Raw genomic sequence first — 21745 nt, 5'->3', positions numbered from 1 at the left:
GGTTCACATAGATGAACAAAGTTCAGTGATACTTTTAAGAATAATGGCACAATACATCATTTTCTCTCTTACATTCTTTCCCTCTTAGATACAAGGAAACTAAAATTACTAATATATAAATAATTATATATACACTTATATATATAAAAATAAAACACATGGTGTGAAAAAAACGTTTATTGCAAAGAATATATTTAGAAATCAGATTGTAACAAGAACATCCTAGGAGTTCATTATTGATGGACCAAATAACAATTAGCAAACACACAAGACCTATAAATCCAAGTTAACATCTACACTAATTACTGAAAAGGTAGCATATTAACCATATCACATAATCCTTATATTAGCAAAAATCTGTCCTCAAAGGATCAAAAGGCTATTGATAATAAAATACAAATATAATGATTGAAATAACTATAAAGTGAAGGGAAATTTTCTGATTGTGAAATAATTCAATCCCAAATGAACAAACATTTTCCTTTTTATCTATGGACCTAGTGTTCAGGAAAAAGCGAGTGGCAAGCACAGTGGGAAAAAAGTCTGACATTAGAGTATTCAAACTATATCTCTGACTTTCTGAATAACCTTGGGCAAATTTCTTATCCTCTTTGGGTCTCAGTTTCCTCATTTATAAAAAGAGCTGGACTAAATGACTTCTAAAATCCCTTACAACTCTACATAAGGGAGATTAATTGAGGCACAGGAAAAATGCCAAAGACAACAAACATCTCTTTTTAAAGTCAAAGCAAGAAAAACAAACACTGAAGTGAACAAGGAGAAGATAGGTCTAGTGCAGGGAAGGTTGTTCATAGCTGAGAAACAAAAGAGAGGGCCAAATAACTCATTTTGGTTTGAGAAAGGCTGGTCTTCAAATTGAAAAGGGCCAATAAACATCATAAGATACTATTAAAATATTATATAGTCCAACATAAGGGGGAGAAAGAAAGTAAACACTGTGAAATACTAGAGGCAATGGTATTAATTCAGCTAAGCACTAAGTGTTGGTGATATTATAAAAGGGATTTCTATATGGGTCAGAGTTTTTACGAAATAATCACTTGTCCTATTCAAGCCTAAAATTCTAGGATTCTCAGTTTTGAAAAGTACATGACACTAATATAAAAAAAAGACTAAAATATCAAGGAGACAAGCTGTTTCCTAAGAAATCCACAGAAAATTATTTTTCTTAATTATGTAGGTATAAAAATAAGATCTAATCTTCTTTGTAAAGACTTACCATTTAAAAGTTTCTTCTCATGATTTTCTACAAGGACATAAAAAAAGATAAATAAAAATTTTAAAGGATCCTGTATTAGATAGAAAGTGAGCAAATGCCATCATATAAGACAATGGAAAAGGAAATCTACTTTTGGACAGGACATGCTTTAAAACCAAATCTGAAACAAAACAAATCTATGAGAATTAAATGAAGTCAAATAGCAATAGAAATTCTTTTTACCTAATAACTAAGCATTAAATACTGACCTAAGAATTCAGAAATTCTTTCAAAAGTAGCATCACAGGATCAGACTTAAAGGACTACAAAGAAAATCTAGTCTAATCCTCTCATTTACATATGGGAAAATTGAGTCTCAGAGAGCTCCAGTGACTTGTCCAAGGCCACAAAAACAGTAAATAGCAAAGCTGTGATTTAGACCTCAATGCTCTGCCTTCAAATTTAGAACTCTGTCCACAGCAACATATATTCTTTGTTTCTCAAGTAGCCAAACATTCATATGGAGGAAAAATGCTCCAAATCACTAGTGGAGAAACATAAATTAAAGGAATTCTGAGATTCTATCTTACATTCAACACTGTGGAAAAGATGACAAAAAAAGAAAATGATAAATTTGGGGAAGGTTATAAGAAAATGGAAACATTTATGTACTGCTAATGGACCAGTGAATGGGCACAACCATTCTGGAATGCAATATGGAATTGTATCCAAAGTTATTACAGAGTACATGCCCTTTGATTCACCTACAGCCCTGCTAGGTCCATATTTAAGAAATCAAAAAAATAGGAAAAGAAATACTCACTTTGGCAGCATATAGAGAGGATAGGAAAAAATTAAATATGCAAAAATATTTGTAAAAGTTCTCTTTATGGAGAAAGAAAACTGGAAATTAGGAAGATGTGTCCAACTACTGAAATAATCAGAGAATATCTCAATAAGCTGTGGTATAGCTATGTGATGAAATGCTACTGTTACAAGAAATGAGAAAATACATAATTTCAAAAAGATCATAGAAAGATTTATGAACAGTACCAAATTAATTTATTCAATAATAACACTGTAAGAACAAACAGAACTTTAAAAGCTGTAGGAACTATCATCGATACAAAGACTATTCATGATTTCAAAGGACTGATGAAATGTACTTCCCATGGCAGAGAGACAATGGATTCGGGATGCAATATGAGACATATTCACACGCACATATACACATAAGCACACACACATTCTATATACACATAAGTGCATGTATATAATCAGGAGAAAATTTGATTATGTATACATAATTTGTTATATTTCTTTTTTTTTTTAATTGGGTAGATAGGAGGGAGAGAAAATGGATAGCTGTGAAGAAAAAAAATTTTACTAGAGATGTGGAGTATGTTACAGGTATAGAATGTTGCATGCACTTTCAGATATTACTAGTACTCAATTGTTCAATTTTGTTACAAGATATTTTTCATGAAGTGAGAGCACACTGTAAATGTTTGTAATAAAAAAGCAAAACATATCAATAAGACAAAAATAAAAAAAGAATTGTAACAGGATAATCAATCAATGATCAATCAGGATGATCAGTCCTTGCAATATAAAGTAATTTAATGGAATTCATGAAAGCTATGCTACTTTGATTGTTTCTCTGAATTCAATGCATTATCTAACTTCGACTTAAGCCTACAGTAATAAAATTATAATAGTATGTACTATAAACATTTTAAGTAAAATTTGATTAAATCAAATTGTGTTCCACTGTATTCCATATTTGAGAAAGGATTCTAATATACTGAAATAAGAATCCTTCCTAGATGGATGAGAGATGATAAAACCCACCTAGGAACCTCCCCAGGGCCAGTAAAACACAACCCTTGGAATTATTCAAGCCAAGTTTATTAATGCTGGGAAATGATAAATACAGTCCTAAATCTATCCAGCTACAGCTTCTCTCTCCAATCTATGCTCCCCCTCACAGGGTTTGCTCTTCTGATCTTCTCAAGCTTTTCCTATAACTCCCTGCTCTCTTACCTTAGAATCCCAAAGCTATTTGACTATAACCTAATTAATAAGGATTAACAAAAGGACAAAGAGGAAGGAAGGACTCACTGGTATATTTGAGCCCTTACCTAAAGCCTGGGGTTGGCTTCCCTAGATAACCCAAAGTCTTCAGTTGACAAATCCTTGGGATTACCTTTGCCAATTGGATTTCTGACAGATGGATCACAGGCAGATGGGTCTATAGAGACCTCGGGGAAAAAGTAGTACACTCCAAAGCAAACTCTCAACCAAGAAATCACTAATCTCTCTAAGAGATTAGGACTACCAAGGGAAAATTGCCAGAGCAAAACCTCCTTCCAGCTCAGTGGAAACAGGAGTGAGAGAATGATGATTAATGTCAGTAAAAACACCCTTAGTCTTTTCTCCTTGTCAGAATCCTCTCCCAGGGTTTGTATCCAAATTCTCCTCTTTTCCTCTTAAAGCTAATCCATGAAATTTACTTTATTCCTTACTTACTTCCTACAATACCATGAAATGGCAATTTTATGGGCCAATTCTTTTACTGGCAAAATGAAGGAGTCTTTGGTTACCTCCAGCTACAATAACAACAATAGTAATAGCTTATAATTACATGGCATTTTAGAATTTACAAAGCACTTTACATCTATTATCTCATTTATCCTCAAAGGAGCCCTGTGAGGTATATGCTATTATCCCCATTTTACAGATAAGAAAACTAAGATTGAGGAAGGTTTACTTGCTCAGATTCACATAATTAAGGGCATGAGGAAGGAGCCAAACTTTGTTCTTTTCTTACTAAAACATCAGTCTTTCTATACTAGGTTACCTACCTACCTCTATCAGTCAATAGTTCTAATTCTAGGTAAAATATAATCCTAGTTTCAGGCAAAACTTTAGTGCAAATCTATCCATGATTATCACATTTTAAATTAGCAAAGCCTACCATTTCCATCTAGAGACTATAAATCATGGTTAGTACCTTAAAACATTATATAAATGTGAACTATTATTATTAATTCAAGTTCAAAAGAGTAGACTGGGTCAATAATCAAACTGCAACATTTTAACTCAATAAATATTTAACTATTCTGCACAAAATACTATATAAAATGTTTAATGAAATAAAAAGTTTAAATATGCCATTTCCCCAGTTTTCTTGGAGCTTATGATCTAGTGGAGGAAGGAGGGAAAGTGGATAGTACATATACAAATGCTGATAATATTTAATAAGTCACATTAGGTACATAAAAAATAGCAAAGTACTATGTTAGGTGTAAAAGGTGAAAGAGCATTCCTGATAGGGCAACTTGGTTCTAATTAACATACAAGGAGAGGAAAGTGTCACAGCAAAAGGATTTCTAGAAAAAAAAATATAAGGAAAGTTAGTGAGTCATAGAATGCAGGGCATATGATCCAATATGGTGAAATGGAAAAGTATAGAGAAAAGCGTATCAATCACTAGATAAAAAATTCAGTCATTACACTTGTTAGTGTGATTATTATTTTATCTGCTTGATTACTCTCAGCTAGCCTAGTTCATCTGAGTTCAAAGCAGTTGTGATCATTTGCTTTTATTTAACAGTAACCAACAACTGCAAAACAGCACAAGCATATTAAATCTACTTTTCAGGGTATAAAAATAGCCAAAATGTCAGCAGACCACATTTCTCATGCAATGCATCTTATTCCTATCAAAAAAGGTCACATAAACTGAAAAACTATTCTATGCAATTTGTTTTTGGTGGGAAAAATCATATTATGCAATAATTATTTCTTGATTTTTAAGTGTATGTTTTATGACTAGCAAAAGTAATAAACTTACTGCTAGAAATTATCTTCCTTTAGCTTTCTGAAATTATCCTGTATTATTTCTGTAACTGGTGCTACCATAGAGTTTTCAATCAATAAAGCATTTGTTAAGTACTTACAATAAGTATATCAGATAACAATGCTAAACAATGGGGACGCAAAGAGTGAAAGAAGTCAATTACTCAATTAATAAAAACTTATGAAGTGCCTACTATGCTGCCAGCTACTAAGTTAAGCACTAGGAGTACAAAAAAAAAGCAGAAGGCATTTCTTGCTTATATATATATATATATATATATATATATATATATATATATATACAAGATACAGACAAAATAGATACAAGTAACAGAATAGAAGGCACTGGAAAGACCTCTTTAAGAATGTGGTTTAGGAGCTAAGTCCTAAAGGCAGCTCTGGATCCTAGGACATGGAGATTTGGAGGGCAAAGGACCTTGTAAGCAGGAGAGTCAAGGTAAAGGCATTGACCTAGATCTAGAGAGGAAGCATGGCAGACTGGACAGACAGCTAATCTCAGAGGATGATATGGATTAAGATCCCATCTCTAACACATACTAAATGCCTGAACAATCATTTAACCCTTCATTGTCCTAGGCAACAAGACTAAAGAATTCCCCATATAGATGAAATCACAGGGTAGACAAAGACAAAGACAAAGAGAAAGAGAGAAAGTGGCTCTGAGATTTCATCAGTATGTCTACAAACATCTAGATATATATCTATATATTTACAGAACCAGAAAAGATGTTGAAAGTTTAGTCATTTTTAAGAAGGCCTATAGTTATAGCAATATCACAGGGCTTAGAAAATTACCAACTGAAGGTACCACACATCAAACAATTCTACTTTTGGCCATATCTCTTTATGAGAAAATGCTTTATTATACTGGTTCAAAATATGCTAAATGCAACTTCAATTTTCCATTCTTACTTCAGCTGATACCAAGTAAAGTGAGTTTAAGTGACTTTTCTTCATAAGATTGTAGATAGGGCTGACCAGAAAGAAAACAGCTGATCTATTACCTTCCTTCTGGATCTTACATATCTATTATTGAAGCTTAATAATACAATTACTTTTTATTTTGAGCGTGCATTCAATCTCTTTTTCTTATCAACTATTTTGTAGCCATTCTGTATATTCTATAATTATACAATTTTTAACTCAAGCACAGCACTTCGCATTTATCAGTATTTATCAGATTTTGCCCCTCATGACTGTTCTATAGAACCCAACTGTTAGTCAATGTATCAATATCCTTCCCATCAAATCACTATATTTATCAGATATATGGATGACAAAAAGATGGAAGGGATATTGAGTTCTACAAACAATCATAATGGGCAAAATCCGATAAATATTGATAAATGTGAAATGCTATGCTTGATTAAAAAACTGTATAACTAACCACCGCTTCCTGACTCCAGTGAATTATCTTAGAATGACCGTACTTCATTATCTTTTTTTTTAAACCCTTGTACTTTGGTGTATTGTCTCATAGGTGGAAGATTGGTAAGGGTGGGCAATGGGGGTCAAGTGACTTGCCCAGGGTCACACAGCTGGGAAGTGGCTGAGGCCAGGTTTGAACCTAGGACATCCTGTCTCTAGGCCTGACTCTCACTCCACTGAGCTACCCAGCTGCCCCCTTCATTATCTTTTAATTGGCTACCACACAGTATTTATGGTACACCCTTATTATGTAATTGAAATAACTATGAGGTGCTCACTATCTTGATTTCTTCATGAATGCAAAATAACCATTTTGATTGGATTTGTAAAGGGAAGTAATATCAATTAAAGATTATCAAAGTTATGTTAAAGCCAGGCTCAAGAGTTAGTATTTTATCCTGGAGTAAGTTGGGAACCAATTAACACAATGAAGCACTGGAATGAAATATTAATAAGCATACAATAACAATATTTAAAATATAATAGAAAGAAAACTTTAAATTCCCAAGAAAATCAGGGCTCCTGTCTACTCAAGTCTCAAATTTCTACCTCAGGAAAGGGTAGATCAAGCCTCTACAAACAAGACATTTTCTTACATTAGCCTCCATTCTGGAAATGTATTTTCGTAATAGCAGAAAAGAATATAGTAAAAAAGATAGCAGAACCATATAGAAATCTAAAGGAAGAATCCACCACAGAATTCTGAATTCCAAGTAGTCTTCAAAGAACTGTAATGTATGTGTGTACATGTTTATATATGAGACATACATATATATCAAAGACACAATTAAAACCCTTAATTATTCCCAATCTCAAGCACTGCTAGTTTTTAATCCAATTTTCAAAATGATTTGAAGTCTTAAAGTTAGATTCTTATGATTATAATTTTAAACAAAACTTACAAACAGGGGGCAGCTGGGTAGCTCGGTGGATTGAAAGCCAGGGCTAGAAAAGGGAGGTCCTACATTCAAATCTGGCCTCAGACATTTTCTAGCTATGTGACCCTGAGCAAGTCACCTAACCCCCACTGCCTAGCCCTTATTGCTCTTCTGCCTTAGAAATAATACACGGTATTGATTCTAAGACAGAAGGTAAGGGTTAAAAAACAAACTTAAAACAAGTTAGAATTATATACTACAACACCAAACACCACTGGCAGTTACAGAAATTTAATATTATTCTAATACTATCAGATACTTTTCTGTTAATCTAAAATAAGTTATTACATGTAATTAAAGTATATGTTCACTTCAGGAGTCCCCATTCATAAGTATACAAAATAGAAAAAAAATCACATAATCAGTTACTATATTGAAACTAAATACTCTGTATATGATATATCTGAATTAGTCCTAACATAAAGCCATAACACTAGGTGATAATAAATAGAAAGTTTCTCTCACCCATCTCTAGAAATAAATTTTAAAATACTCATTTATGATCATGGTGAGAGGGGCACTATTATTTCCCCACTACTCCTAATGGTATTTCTACTGTATCAGTATTTCCTCATAGTATTCCCTGAAATAAAAATAAAAACAAAAGCTGATAGAAACAAGCTGTAGAGCTTAGATAAGAAGTATAGGATCTCTGATATAACAAGGGTAACCATCACTTCCTGACTCCATTGAATTATTTTTTCAATAAGCCAGAATGACCACACTTCATTATCTTTAGTAGTTTTAACATTAAAATTTTTTCTCAAAAATTGAGAAACATTAAAAATTTATCTCAAAGTGGGGGCAGCTGGGTAGCTCAGTGGATTGAGAGCCAGGCCTAGAGATGGGAGGTCCTAGGTTCAAATCTGGCCTCAGACACTTCCCAGCTGTGTGACCCTGGGCAAGTCACTTGACCCCCATTGCCTACCCTTACCACTCTTCCACCTATAAGTCAATACACAGAAGTTAAGGGTTTAAAATTAAAAAAAAAAAAATTTATCTCAAAGGTACAGAGAAAACAAGTAATATTACAATTAGAAAACAAAAACAAAAAAACTAAAGTACAAAAAGGTTAAGAAAACTGCCTTTTCACAAAGAAACAGAATTGGAAATCAATGGCAATTAATGAACAGAAACAAGCTTTTCTTCTATTCCTCAAGATAAGTTTATTATAGGACTTATTGTATGCTACTTAAAACCAAGACAATATGAGTGAAAAATTTAATTAACCAAATGGAAATAATCATTATGAGGAATAAAAGATAAAAAAAAACAAATTGGTTTCCTACATCCACCTCATAAAAGAACCAAGGTCAAAGGCCTTTTTTGTAACTCATTTAAAAAATCATACTCTCTGTACTTTCAATCCTTATCTGGAGAAGAAAAATTGCCATAGGAATACACATTTCTTTCCCTATGCTTAAAATCAAATGGAATGAAGGTTCAAGGAAGGCGGGAGAGATATGCCTTCTTTCTCAAATGAGAGGTTTTCCCACCCTTGTCCATCCCTGACACATGGTGAGAAAGAGAAACAAACAGTTTTGTGAAATATGGAGTTGCTGGAGAAGAAATGTTCAAGAGTTTTCTGTCTATGCACCAAATAGTGAAAGAGAATCAAACCTTTTGATTTAATTTCCCAATAGTTAGCTAAATATGACAATTAACATGGCCACCACAATATTTGGGAAAAAGAAATTATTACTTCTCTAAGAAACATAGAGGCAATTATAACAACACAACATTACTTCTGCTCTGATTCTATGGTTTCATAATCAACAGAATTAAGTTTTATAATTATTATATATTTGTCTCATTCAAACTCCATCTCTTCCAGCAGCTAGTACAGTGCTCTATAAAAAGTAACTACTTGTTGGGCGAGAATATGATAAAGCAAACATTAGAAGTAATGCAGTCACTAAAGAAGCACAATGGATCTTGCTCTATATACTAACATCACAAATTACAACAATGAGCTTTTTCTGTGGGAGAGGTCAAAATATAAAAATACAAAGAGTTTAAGAGAAACATTATGAGGTTTTTTCCAAAGTTACAGAAAAAAGTTTTTAAAAAGCCATAACTGTTAAAGTGAAAGCAAAATAAAGATCTTCTATGTGGTACTTCAATTCCAAAACTTCAAAGTATGTCTAATAAAACCTACCTTTAGCAACAGCAACAGGCTTAACAGCCATTCTGCCAACAAGACATTCTTTCAGCATAGATTCATAATTGACCCAACGATGTACCTGAAAGAGAGAGAATCAATACTAAAAAACCAGATTCATAAGACGTCTTATTTTAAATGAGAGCACAACTCAATATATCCCAGCAACTAAGAATTTCCACCAAATAATTTAAATGATGATTCTATCAAAGAGTGAATGGGGGTGGAGGGGATGAGGAATGGGGAGAGAGAAAAAGATTTTCACTTGAGAATATTTTTCTAGGATAGTATTGTCTTTGAAATAATATTTTTATGAATATTGAAAATTTGAAAACAGCCAAATATATCAACTTAGTTTTCTGAATTGCTAAGTTTTTATAAAAATCAAGCCCAACCAATTTTCAGTTCTTCATAAATGAATCTTTATAATCCAGCATGATAAATTTGGTATGGCTATGGATTCCATTGATAAAATAGGAAATCTATGAAAACTATTTCTAAGGATTAAAGTAAAGCTTATTAACAGAATTGATCAATCCATTAAAAGTCTTATTTTTACTAAAGGATTTATAAATTTATAAATTAAGATTTATGAAACTTAGCAAGATAATTTTTCCCTAGTTTTCTCAAGGACTATTTTTCTATGAAAATTCTGAATGGCAAATGTAAAGGCAACATTCATTTATTCACTTTAAACATCATGATAATTAAACTGGACATAATCTTTGGTAAGCAAGGTAAAACTGAAAGTTCATAATTACAAATTGAAAAATTAAGATGTAGAACTGCTAGAGATTCAAGAACACAACTTCATAAAATAATGAAGTTGCTGAGAACAGTACTAAGGTAGCATTAAAGTAAGAAAGAATTTAAAAATGAGAGGCAGCTAGGTGGCTCAGTGAATTGAGAGTCAGGCCCAGAGAGAAGTCCTGGGTTCAAATTTGGCCTCAGACACTTCCTAGCTGTGTGATCCTGGGCAAGTCACTTAACCCCCATTGCCTATCCCTTACTACTTTTCTGCCTTGGAACCAGTTACAAGATAGAAGGTAAGGGAATAATAATAATGATAATAATAATAATAATAGCAGAATTATAGATCACTTGAGATCTACAGCAAAGATAACAACAAAGTAGCTACTTGTTTATACAACATTTAAACAGATAACACTGCACTACAACAGTTCATTTACCATGTTCTCAAAATTCTCCATTCAAAGCCCCTTAATAAGTATAGTAACGTGATCGCTGGAGTTTTGTTTTAATCTTTTTTTTCCCCTTCTATGGATTGACCTCTTCATCTCTTAAAGATGGTTGCATGGCAACCTATCTTTACGCTACTAATAGAACAAACTGAATATCACTATTAAGTCAAAAAGAGTGGCTTATAGCATTGCTACTACTCTAAATCACAGAAGTGCTTTAATGATGTAAAAGGTTTCATACAAGTATAAAACCACAGAGAGTAATTTATTCCTATGGTGAATGAAACGGATGAATTAATTAAACCTCAATAGTCTTATTAATCAAGTAGAGTGCAACAGTCTGAAATAGTCTGGCAAAAATGAAGATGTGGTTTGAATTGCTAAAAATGGTAACAGTAGAGCAATTTAAATGGCTCCTGCAAAATAATAGCATCCTTTATCTCACAGAGTTCAAAAAAACAAATAGTATATATAATGTTATGGCATAAGATTCTTTTGTTATGCTATAGCATTTGGGGATCATTTTGTACCATTCTGCCTGTGGAAAGTATCAGCCATATGTCCTGAAAGTATACAGTAAGAGGTTCAAAAATAGACATGGAAACAAAGAAAGCCATATATATAAATCTTTCAAGTCCTCAGCAATGTTTCCCAAAGCCTCCTACTTGGTTTGCATCCCCACCTATCAACAAGTCAAATGCCACCTGAAAACATTCCTAATAAGCCCATAAGAGTTTCCCTCAAGAGAATGGTATCAAGATTAATGTGCAGCTGTGGTTTCTCTCCAGTCCAAGAAGGATATTAATAATTCCCAGTCCCAGAATTTTTTGGAGATCAAAAGGGGTCCTGCCAGCCAGTGAATGAACAACATCCTCTAGCTGTAATGAAATTTCTAAATGAAAAATCATCTCAGTTATCTAAATACATGATAAACTAAAAAGCAAAAAAAAAGTATAAAACCAGAAAATTCTATACCCACAAGTAATTATAAAGATTACTCTCTCTAAATTTAAATTTTTCTAAAAAAGGCGAAAGTCAGCAAGATGTCACTAAAGATTAACTACTACCAAAACTGTAATTAGGTATAATTTAACTAAATAAAAGCCAGTTTGCATTTGGTTGACTGGTCCCAAAGGAACAAGCAAAAAATAAATCTTAATTATAATAGCAAAAGAAAATAATGAAGGAAAAATAGTAAACTAAACTTAAAAAACAAACTGTGAGTAATAGCCTTTAAAAAATTAACTCAGTTATCTCTCATGATAACAAGAAAGAACTTTAAAAAAGATAAATCACTACTATCACAAGACTGTACAAATCAAAGTAAAAATGTAAGAAAAGCAGCTTTCTACAAGAAATGTATTTTCTTTCAAGAAGTGGACCATAGGATTTGATGCTAGAAGGAATCATAGGGAATCATTACATTTCAAAAAGCCACTTCATCATACTGACATTAATTAACCTCAAGACCTCAAGACAGTATGATTTATTTTTCAATGCATGTCTCCCCAAAAGCTTTTCTCTGTTCTTTGTGTAAGCCTGGTAGAAATAGTTTATGAAAGAGTATCTTAACTATTTTTTAAGGTTTGTAGATAGAATTCCATTTCTCTCAAAAATACTTTAAAATTTTCTCTACAAGACATGGAGCCTTACTCACTCCAAATTTAAGAGTCCTTTTCAATCACAATATTTCCATTACTTTCTAGTATCTTACCTGATCAAAAAGGTCTGTACCATCTGAACCTGCTGCTCGCATCAGTTCATCTTCCCCACCTGGATGATATTCCATATATGGACTAACATTATAAACAAGTCCTGTATTAACAAAAAGAGAAATATTACAAATCAACTGCTTTAAAAGTTGGTAAAATAAAGTACTTTTTAAAGGCTCATTTTTAAAAATCCATAGAATTTATAATCTTGATAACTTCAAGAAGGAATTAGTGAAAAATTTGCCTTTTATTTTTTTAATAAATATACTGATTCGAACATTTGAAAGACACAGGAATAAACAGAAAAACAATATATGCTGTTTACCTTCTGTTATCTAACCAGGCTAAAAGGCTAGTAGCAAGAACTAAATTCTTTCCCTTAAGTATATGGCAGTACTGAAGATACAAGGTTCTATCCTAAGTCCTCTTTTCTTCATTTTTTATATTCTCACTCAATGGCTTCAACAACTTCCATTATTTTAATTATCATCTCTATTTAGATGACTCCCTTATCTATATGTCTAGGCTCAGTGTCTCCCCTGAATAGTAGGATCATATCACTGATTCCCATTAGACATTTCGAATTGGACGTAAACTTATTAACAAGGTCAAAACTGAACTCATTATCTTTCTCCCAAAAACCTTCTCTTCCAAATTTCCCTTTTTCTTTTCAAAGGCATCAACTACAATCCATTTTTTTTCTCTTTTAATAACTCTTAGCTTCTGTCTTAGTATCAGTAATGTATTGGTTCCAAGGTAGAGAAGTGGTAAGAACTAGGCAACTGGGGCTAAGTGACTTGTCCAAGGTCACACAGCTAGGAAGTCTCTGAGGTCAAATTTGAACCCAAGAACTACCATCTCTAGCCCTGGCTCTTAATCTACAGAGCCACCAGGTTGCCCCACCAACCCCCATCCTTGCAGTCACCCAGGTTTGTAACTTTAACATTATTTTTGACTCCTCACTCATTCTTACTCCATATGTCCAATCAGTTGCCAAATCTTACAGTTTCTAAATCTAAAACATCTCTCAAATCCAACATCTTCTCTCTACTCTCACACCCTACTTCAGGTCCTCATAATCTCTTGCCTAGATTACTGCACTATCCTCCAAATTAGTGTTCCTATCTCAGGTCTTTATATGAATCCTCTTTATTTTATTCTGTATACATCTGTTTGTGTTTGTTTTCTTCTCTATCAGAAGTAAGCTCTTTGTGAGTAGGGACTGAATGATTCTTTGTATTGTATATCCAAAGCCTAACACAATGCTTAAGACAAAGTAGAACTTAATTTTCTTAATAAATGTAATCAATTGATTGGTTCAAATGGCCTACAATTATTACCAGGGAAAAAATTAATTATGTCAAAACTACAATGAACCCATTTTCTCAAAAAGGAACAAAGTCCTTGAGCACATCAGCAGCATTAAACAAAAGTCCTCACAGTGCTAAACCACTATCCTTTTATTCTACCTCACATACCGCTTACATTTAGGGAAAATTTCATTGATTTGGTTATCTATATTCCTAGTGTTTTTCCTCAATGGAATGTGGGCTCCTTGAGGACAGAGTCTAATTGGGTACCCAATGTCTAGTATAAGCACTTAATGAATGTTTGTGGAATGTAGAGGAGATAAAAACAGCTCCCTGCTATGTAATCATGACAACCAAACTTGGCTCTGAAATAGAGGTAAGAAAATTTTTTCTGGATCACCTAGACCTAATTTACTAATCCTAGTCTATGTTGTTTATGTACAGTGTTATATACATTGTCAAATGGGACCACTATATTGGTAGATTTTGTTAAATTGTTTTACTGTGGTATATTGAAAACAAAGGGCATTAAAAAAAACACAAAAAAATAAAATAGCATGTTTAAGATGTCTCTCCATTTTGTTCAATTATTAAGTAATATTCTAAAAGAATTCCTTAATAAAACTTGTCCTCCAGTGCTTTTCATGGTAGAATGGAAGTGATCATAACTAATCAAAAGCTATGAGAGAGCAGGTACTCTAGCAAATGCTAACAAAACAGAAAGGCTTCAAATTCAAGTACAAGTCTACTGCTGGTCCATATGTCTTTTGGCTGCCTAAGTTCAGAAAGATTTATCACTGGTCTGGCTAAGGTAAATTAATTTTTCAAGCACAGCAAACCTTAAAATTTGTCAACTAAGTTGTTTATCTTTCAAAGATATTTAAATTATATCTTCTTCAGTAGAGAGAATAATCAAAGATATCTCAAGTATTTAATTTTTTTCTAAATTGGACATGTGATATGAGCAGTTCAATGAGCTGCCAATAAAAAATTCTCCCTTCTAAAGTAGAGTAGCATCTTCTTTTAGGTGTATTTACTGTACTGTTAAGTTCTGTTTACTAGTTCATTTGATAACTATTTGTTTTTAAGAGTGAATTCAATCCATTAATGTTTCAAATTATAATTGTTCAATTTTATTTTCCCTTCTCGAGAAGTGCTAATTTTTCAATGTTACCTGAGATTTCATTTTTTTTCTTTCAGAAAGAAAAAAAAAGCTGAAATGGTCAGGATTCTGACCTCAAAGCCCAACTTTAAGAAGATATGCAAATCTTTACAGCAAAAAATCAGAAGAGATGACTCAAATGTTTATAAACAATGGCTATTATTTAAAGACTATTGCTTCTTTAGTTCTACTTTGCATGAGTCATAAGAAAAAGGAGTAGGAATTAAAGGGGGATCAAAAGGGAAAGGTAAAAGGAATAAATTATTTCCCTAAATCTGACAAGTAAAAGTAGTGAAGAGACTGAGGTGAGAGAGTAAGTCTAAAATAATACTCTTATCTACATCACACACAAAAAAGGTAAAAAAAAATTATAATAGTAAAAATGTAACGCCAGAATTTCTGTTTATTATACAAGGAGGGAAAGGCTTATGTCCCTGTGTATGAAAAGAAATTAAGATTAGACTGTACCCCATTAAACAAGTTATACAGTACCTTGATGATAAAAAATTTAATAATTATGATTTTTAAACATAAATGAACTAAATTCATTCATAAAAAAGAAAACAACTGACCCACCAAATAAATAGTTGGGAATGATAACTGGAATGTCAAAAGAAAATCCTACTACTCATGATGATGGTAATTGTTAGCATTTCTAGAGGGCTTTAAGGTTTCAAGTATTTTACAGATATTATTTCTCTTATTATATCAGTTTTTATCATTTTTAATCGTAACAATCCTCACAAAAATCCTGTGGAGTAGGAGCTATTATTGTCATACACATCTTAAAGATGAGAAAACTAAAGCTATAGGGAAAGTAACATTCTTCTTTTGGAACTTCACAAATATAAAGATAAATGAGGAGATTACAGATATGAACAAAATGTTGAACAAATTGGATATGACAGACTAGTAGAGACTAGTGAATGGAAACTTTAGAGATCATATTTATTTGGGAAGATTGGTGAGGCATTTACAATGATAGGACATTTTAAAAATCATAAAAAGGAATAAGCTCTATATGCATTCAATATAAACTACAATTTGATTTTTAAGATATGAATAAGAAATAAAGAGCTAAATGGAGATTAGGTATATTTTTAATGTGATGAGATTGGAGACTAACTTAAAGCAACAATATAAATTATTTTGAAGAGAATGAAAATAACAATATACCAAAACTTTGTGACTGAAACTATAGCAATCCTTAAAGGCAAATTTATTTTATTTTGTAATAATATTAATGAAGGAAAAAAGAATATTAATAAACAGCAATTTTTCAAAGGAGAGAATAAATTTATAATCCCAAGCAAGCTCAAAACGAGCCATTTTAAGTCAACTGAAATAAAAACAACCAAGATTGGTATTTTAATTAATTTGATGGGTTTCTTTTTATAAGAGGGCAACAAAGTTTCCAAGATGAAAAGATAATTCACTATGGAGAGGAAAAGAAGTAAAATTCCTCTTTAAAAAACTACTATACTAAAATACATAGGGATAATTAAAGAAACATGAAGATTTGAGAAAAAATGATAAATCTCTAAACTTCTACCTAGTAAATTATTCACACTACAAGACCAGTCTACTTCCTTTTACAGTAATACATCTTTTGGACCTTATTATTTAAAAACTGCTTTGTTATTCTGGACAGGACAAAGACAAATATTAATATATTCAGAAAAAATAGAACACAAAGGGGATTATTTATAAAACTGCAAAAATAAAATATACACACAAAATATTTTTTAAAGTGTATAGTCAATTCAGCATGTTAATTGCAAAGTTGTCTCCCTTATCTGTTGCCCTCCGAACTCCCTCCTAATTGTTCCTCGTGCCTTTTCTTCAAATGTTTCATTGATATTTTTTTCTTTTTGGAGTACATCATTATCATTAGATTCCCTCTTTCTCTCTCATTCATACATTGGTCATATCTGAAAAGCTATGTTTTAGTCTGCACATTTAGTTCACCATCTACTTGAAGGGGTAAGACATGTTTTGTCATTAAATACTCTGGGGTCATCGCTAATCAGAATTCTTAAGTCTTTTACAAGGTTTATTTTTTTTTCACCTTATGTTGTAGTAGTCATTTTCTTGGTTCTTCTGGCTCTGCTTACTTCACCCTTCATTAATTAATTTATTGGTGGGGGGGGTTTACATGTGATCAAGACCTATTTTCATGTTATTAGTATTTGCACCAGGGTGATGTTTTAGAGTCTACATGCCCAAACAAATTTCCCATCGAACCACAGGATCAAGCAATTGTTTTTCTTCTGTGTTTCTACTTCCATAGTTCTTTCTTTCTCTGGGTGTGAATAGTATTCTTTCTCGTAAGTCCCTCAGAATTGTCCTGTTTTGTTGCATTTCTACTACTGGAGAAGTCCATTACAATGGATTGTACCACAATGTATCAGTCTCTGAGTATATAGTTCTCCTGGTTCTGCTCCTTTCACTCTGCATTAATTCCTGGAGATCATTCCAGTTCACATGGAATTCCTCCAATTCATTATTCCTTTCAGTACAATAGTATTCCATCACCAACAGATACCACAATTTGTTTAGCTATTACCCAAAGGACATCCCTTCATTTTCCAATTTTTTGCCACCACAAAGCACACAGCTATAAATATTTTTGTACAAGTCTTTTTCCCTATTATCTCTTTGGAGTACAAACTGTTATGAGGAAGATAAGATTAGGTATTGATTAGGTATTAAGTACATAGCAGGAAGGAGCTGGAACTGGGAATTCCAGGTTGGAATGAAGGAGCAGGAAGAAGTGACTTGGCTCTAAGAAGGGACTCCATTAGGGGTTAACACAAACTGTGGTGAGCCCTGGGAGACCTCAGAGTAAAGGACACCTTGCATCCTGATTTTCCCTGGGATCCTGTGTGCTGTGGAATCTAGCAAAGAGGACAAGATCTACAGTGCCAAAGGAAGAAGGAGAAGTTTGAGATCTGGAGGACAGCGTTTCAGGCACTCCCTCACAACCTGGTACCTGAGACCACCTTGACTCCTGGCATCCAGAGATCATCAGTGGATTGCAGTGAGAATCCCAAAGCCACAAAGCCCTTAGCTGTACTCAAGCCTGGCAGGTTCCAGGTCTGAGGCAGTCACCCAGAGACTCCATTTATAGCTCCTTGGGCCCTGTTAGTTTAGATCACTAAGTTAGTGTAGTAATAAGTCCTTCCCTTTCCCTGTATGTTTTGTTATTGGGTGTTAAGGTTTTAGAGTAGACATTCCTATCCCTCCTTTTAGTTGTTCTTTATTAAACCAGTTATATCCTGTTACCTTGCCTGTGGGACTCAAAGCCTCTGGCTCAGGAAAGCAGTTGGTCAACGGTCCCTTTTGACAGTTAGGAGCTGCTTGGCTGTTCAAGTCTTCAATGTCCAGGTCTAGTCTCTCATAAATCCCAGTGTGTATGTTCCCACAAACCACTTAGTTTATTTATAATATCCCTGGTAACCCCATTACCTTACTTATATTTTCTAAAAAACCCAGCACTGGTATGAAGGGATCAAAAGGCAGACAGTCTTTTAAAGTTTAAAGCCCTTTGGGCATAGTTCCAAATTGCCATCCAGAATGGCTGGATTAATTCACAACTCCATCAGCAATGCATTAGTGTCCCAACATTTATTATTTATCTTTGCATGTTAGCCAATCTTCTAGGTGTGAGGTGTACATCAGAGTTGTTTTGATTTGCATTTCTCTAATTATAAGAGATTTAGGACACTTTTTCCTGTGCTTACTGATAGTTTTGATTTCCTTATCTGAAAACTGCCTATTCATGTCCCTTGCCCATTTATCAATTGGGGAATGGTTTGATTTTTTGTACAACTGATTTAGCTCCTCATATATTTGAGTAATTAGACCATCGTCAAAGGTTTTTGTTATAAAGATTTTTTCCCAATTTGCTGCTTCCCTTTTAGTTTTGGGTGCATTGGTTTTGTTTTTACAAAACCTTTTTTAATGTAATGTAATCAAAATTATTTATTTTACATTTTGTAATTTTTTCTAACTCTTGCTTGGTCTTAAAATCCTTCCTTTCTCAAAGATCTGACAAGTACACTATTCTGTGTTCAAATAATTTACTTCTTTATATTCAAGTCATTCACCCATTCTGAGTTTATCTTGGTGTAGGGTGTGAGATATTGATCGAAACCTAATCTCTCCCATACAGTTTTCCAATTTTCCCAGCAGGTTTCTTCAAATCGTGGATTTCTGTTCCAAAACCTGGGATCTTTGGGTTTATCATAGACTATCTTGCTGAGGTGACTTACCCCAAGTCTATTTCACTGATCCCCCTTATTGTCTCTTAGGCAGTACCATATTGTTTGGATGACAACTGCCTTATAGTATAGTTTAAGACATGGTAGATAGGACACCTTCCTTTACTTTTTTTTTAATTTCCCTTGTTATTCTTGATATTTTGTTCTTCCAAATGAACTTTGTTATAATTTTTTTTTATTCAGTAAAAAAGTTTCTTGGTAGATTGATAGGTATGGCACTAAATAAGTAAATTAATTTGGCTAGAATTGTCATTTTTATTATATTAACTCATCCTACCCATATTAATGTTTTTCCAACTGTTTAGATCTAGTTTTAATTGTGTGGAAAGTGTTTTGTAGTTGTGTTCGTATAATTCCTGTGTTTCTCTTGGCAGAGAGATTTCTTAAGTATTTTATATTGTCTAAGGCAGTGATGGGCAAACTTTTTAAAGAGGGGGCCAAAGGAAAGGAAATGCTCATCTATCATTCTGTTTTGAAGTTTCATTGTATTGTATCCTACTCATTGTATTCATCAGATTAGGAATAATATCCATGGCAGGATAGAACATTTCAGGGGGCCACATCTGGCCCGTGGGCCGTAGTTTGCACATCACTAGTCTAGGGTGATTTTAAATGGAATTTCTCTTTCTAAATCTTGCTGCTGAGATGTGTTGGAGATGTATAGAAATGCTGATGACTTGTGTGGGTTTATTTTGTATCTTGCAACTTTGCTAAAGTTGTTGATTATTTCCACTAGCTTTTTAGTTGATTCTCTAGGATTCTTTAGGTAGAACATCATATCATCTGCAAAGAGTGATAGCTTGGTCTCCTCATTATCTATTTTAATACCTTCGATTTCTTTTTCTTCTCTAATTGCTATTGCTAGTGTTTCTAGTACAATGTTAAATAATAGAAGTGATAATGGGCATCCTTGTTTCACTCCTGATCTTATTGGGAATGCTTCTAATTTATGCCCATTGCATATGATGCTTGCTTATGGTTTTAGATATATACTGTTTATTGGATTTTAGGAAAGGCCTTTCTATTCCTATACTTTCTAGTGTTTTCAATAGGAATGAGTGTTGTTTCTTGTCAAAGGTTTTTTTCTGTATCTATTGAGATAATCATGTGATTTTTGTTGGTCTGCTTATTGATAAGGTCAATTATATGAATGGTTTTCCTAATATTGAACTATCCTTGCATTACTGGTATAAATCCCACCTGATCATAATAAATAACCCTTGTGATCATTTGCTGGAGTTTTTTGCTGTATTCTATTTAAGATTTTTGCATCTAGGTTCATTAAAGAGATTGGCTGTGTTTTTCTTTCTATGATTTTGACCTGCCTGGCTTTGGAATTGGTACCATATTAGTGTCATAAAAGGAATTTGGTAAAACTCCTTCTTTGCTTGTTATGTCAAATAGTTTGAATTGCATTGGGATTAGTTGTTCTTTGAATATTTGATAGAATTCCCTTGTGAATCCATCAAGCTCTGGGGATTTTTTTCTTAGGGAGTTCTTTGATAGCTTGTTCAATTTCTTTTTCTGATGCTGGATTATTTAAGTATTCTATTTCTTCTGTTAATCTAGGCAATTTAAATTTTTGTAGATATTCATCCATATCACCTAGATTGTTGTGTTTATTGCAAAATAGTTTTCAATGATTGCCTTAATTTCCTCTTCATTAAAGGTGAGGTCTCCCTTTTTGTCTTTGATACTGTTAATTTGGTTTTCTTCCTTCCTTTTTTATTAGATTAACCAGTACTTTATCTATTTTATTTGTTTTTTTCAAAGTACCAGCTACTAGTCTTATTTATTAATTCAATAGTTCTTTTACTTTCAATTTTATTAATTTTTAGGATTTGTAATTTAGTTTTTATCTGGGGATTTTAATTTGTTCTCTTTCTAGTTTTTTAATTTGCATGCCCAATTCATTGACCTCTGTCCTCCCTAATTTGTTAATTTGCACTCAAGGATATAAATTTCCCCCTCAGAGCTGCTTTGGCTGCATCCCATAAGTTTTGGTATGATGTCTCATCATTGTCATTCTCTTCAATGAAATTATTGATTGTTTCTATGATTTGTTCTTTAACCAATTTTGGAGAATAATATTATTAAATTTCCAATTAATTTTTGGTTTGCCTCTCCATGTACACTTGCTAATTATTATGTTATTGTATTATGATCTGAAAAGGTTGCATTTATTATTTCTTCTATTTGCATTTTTTTGCCATATTTTTATGCCATAGGACACAGTCAATCTTTGTGAATGTACCAGGTGCTGCTGAAAAGAGGATATATTCTTTTTTGTCCCTATTTATTTATCTCCACATATCTATTAACTCTAATTTTTCTAAGATTTCATTCACATCTCTTATCTCTTTCTTATTTATTTTTTGGTTTGATTTAGCTAGATCTTATAGGGGAAGGTTCAGGTCTCCCACTAGTATAGTTTTATTATCTATTTCC

At 32.9% G+C, this 21745-nt stretch overlaps 1 protein-coding gene across 1 annotated transcript in view; it reads right to left on the bottom strand.

Annotated features, from left to right (window-relative positions):
- The window catches only part of LOC123247426 (cytochrome b5 reductase 4), a 103319-nt gene that overhangs the window by 55856 nt on the left and 25718 nt on the right, over positions 1-21745 (bottom strand). Inside the window, exons 3-6 of the mRNA XM_044676316.1 lie at positions 12545-12645; positions 9626-9710; positions 3287-3292; positions 1241-1267 (exon numbers count right to left, since the gene is read on the bottom strand). Of these exons, the coding sequence (XP_044532251.1) occupies positions 1241-1267; positions 3287-3292; positions 9626-9710; positions 12545-12645 (219 nt within the window). The remainder of the gene's footprint in view (positions 1-1240; positions 1268-3286; positions 3293-9625; positions 9711-12544; positions 12646-21745) is intronic.

The sequence above is a fragment of the Gracilinanus agilis genome, chromosome 4, assembly GCF_016433145.1.
Source record: "Gracilinanus agilis isolate LMUSP501 chromosome 4, AgileGrace, whole genome shotgun sequence".
NCBI classification, from domain to species: Eukaryota; Metazoa; Chordata; class Mammalia; order Didelphimorphia; family Didelphidae; genus Gracilinanus; species Gracilinanus agilis.
The sequence above is the reverse complement of the archived record's forward strand: the minus strand, read 5'-3'. Positions and strand labels throughout refer to the sequence as shown.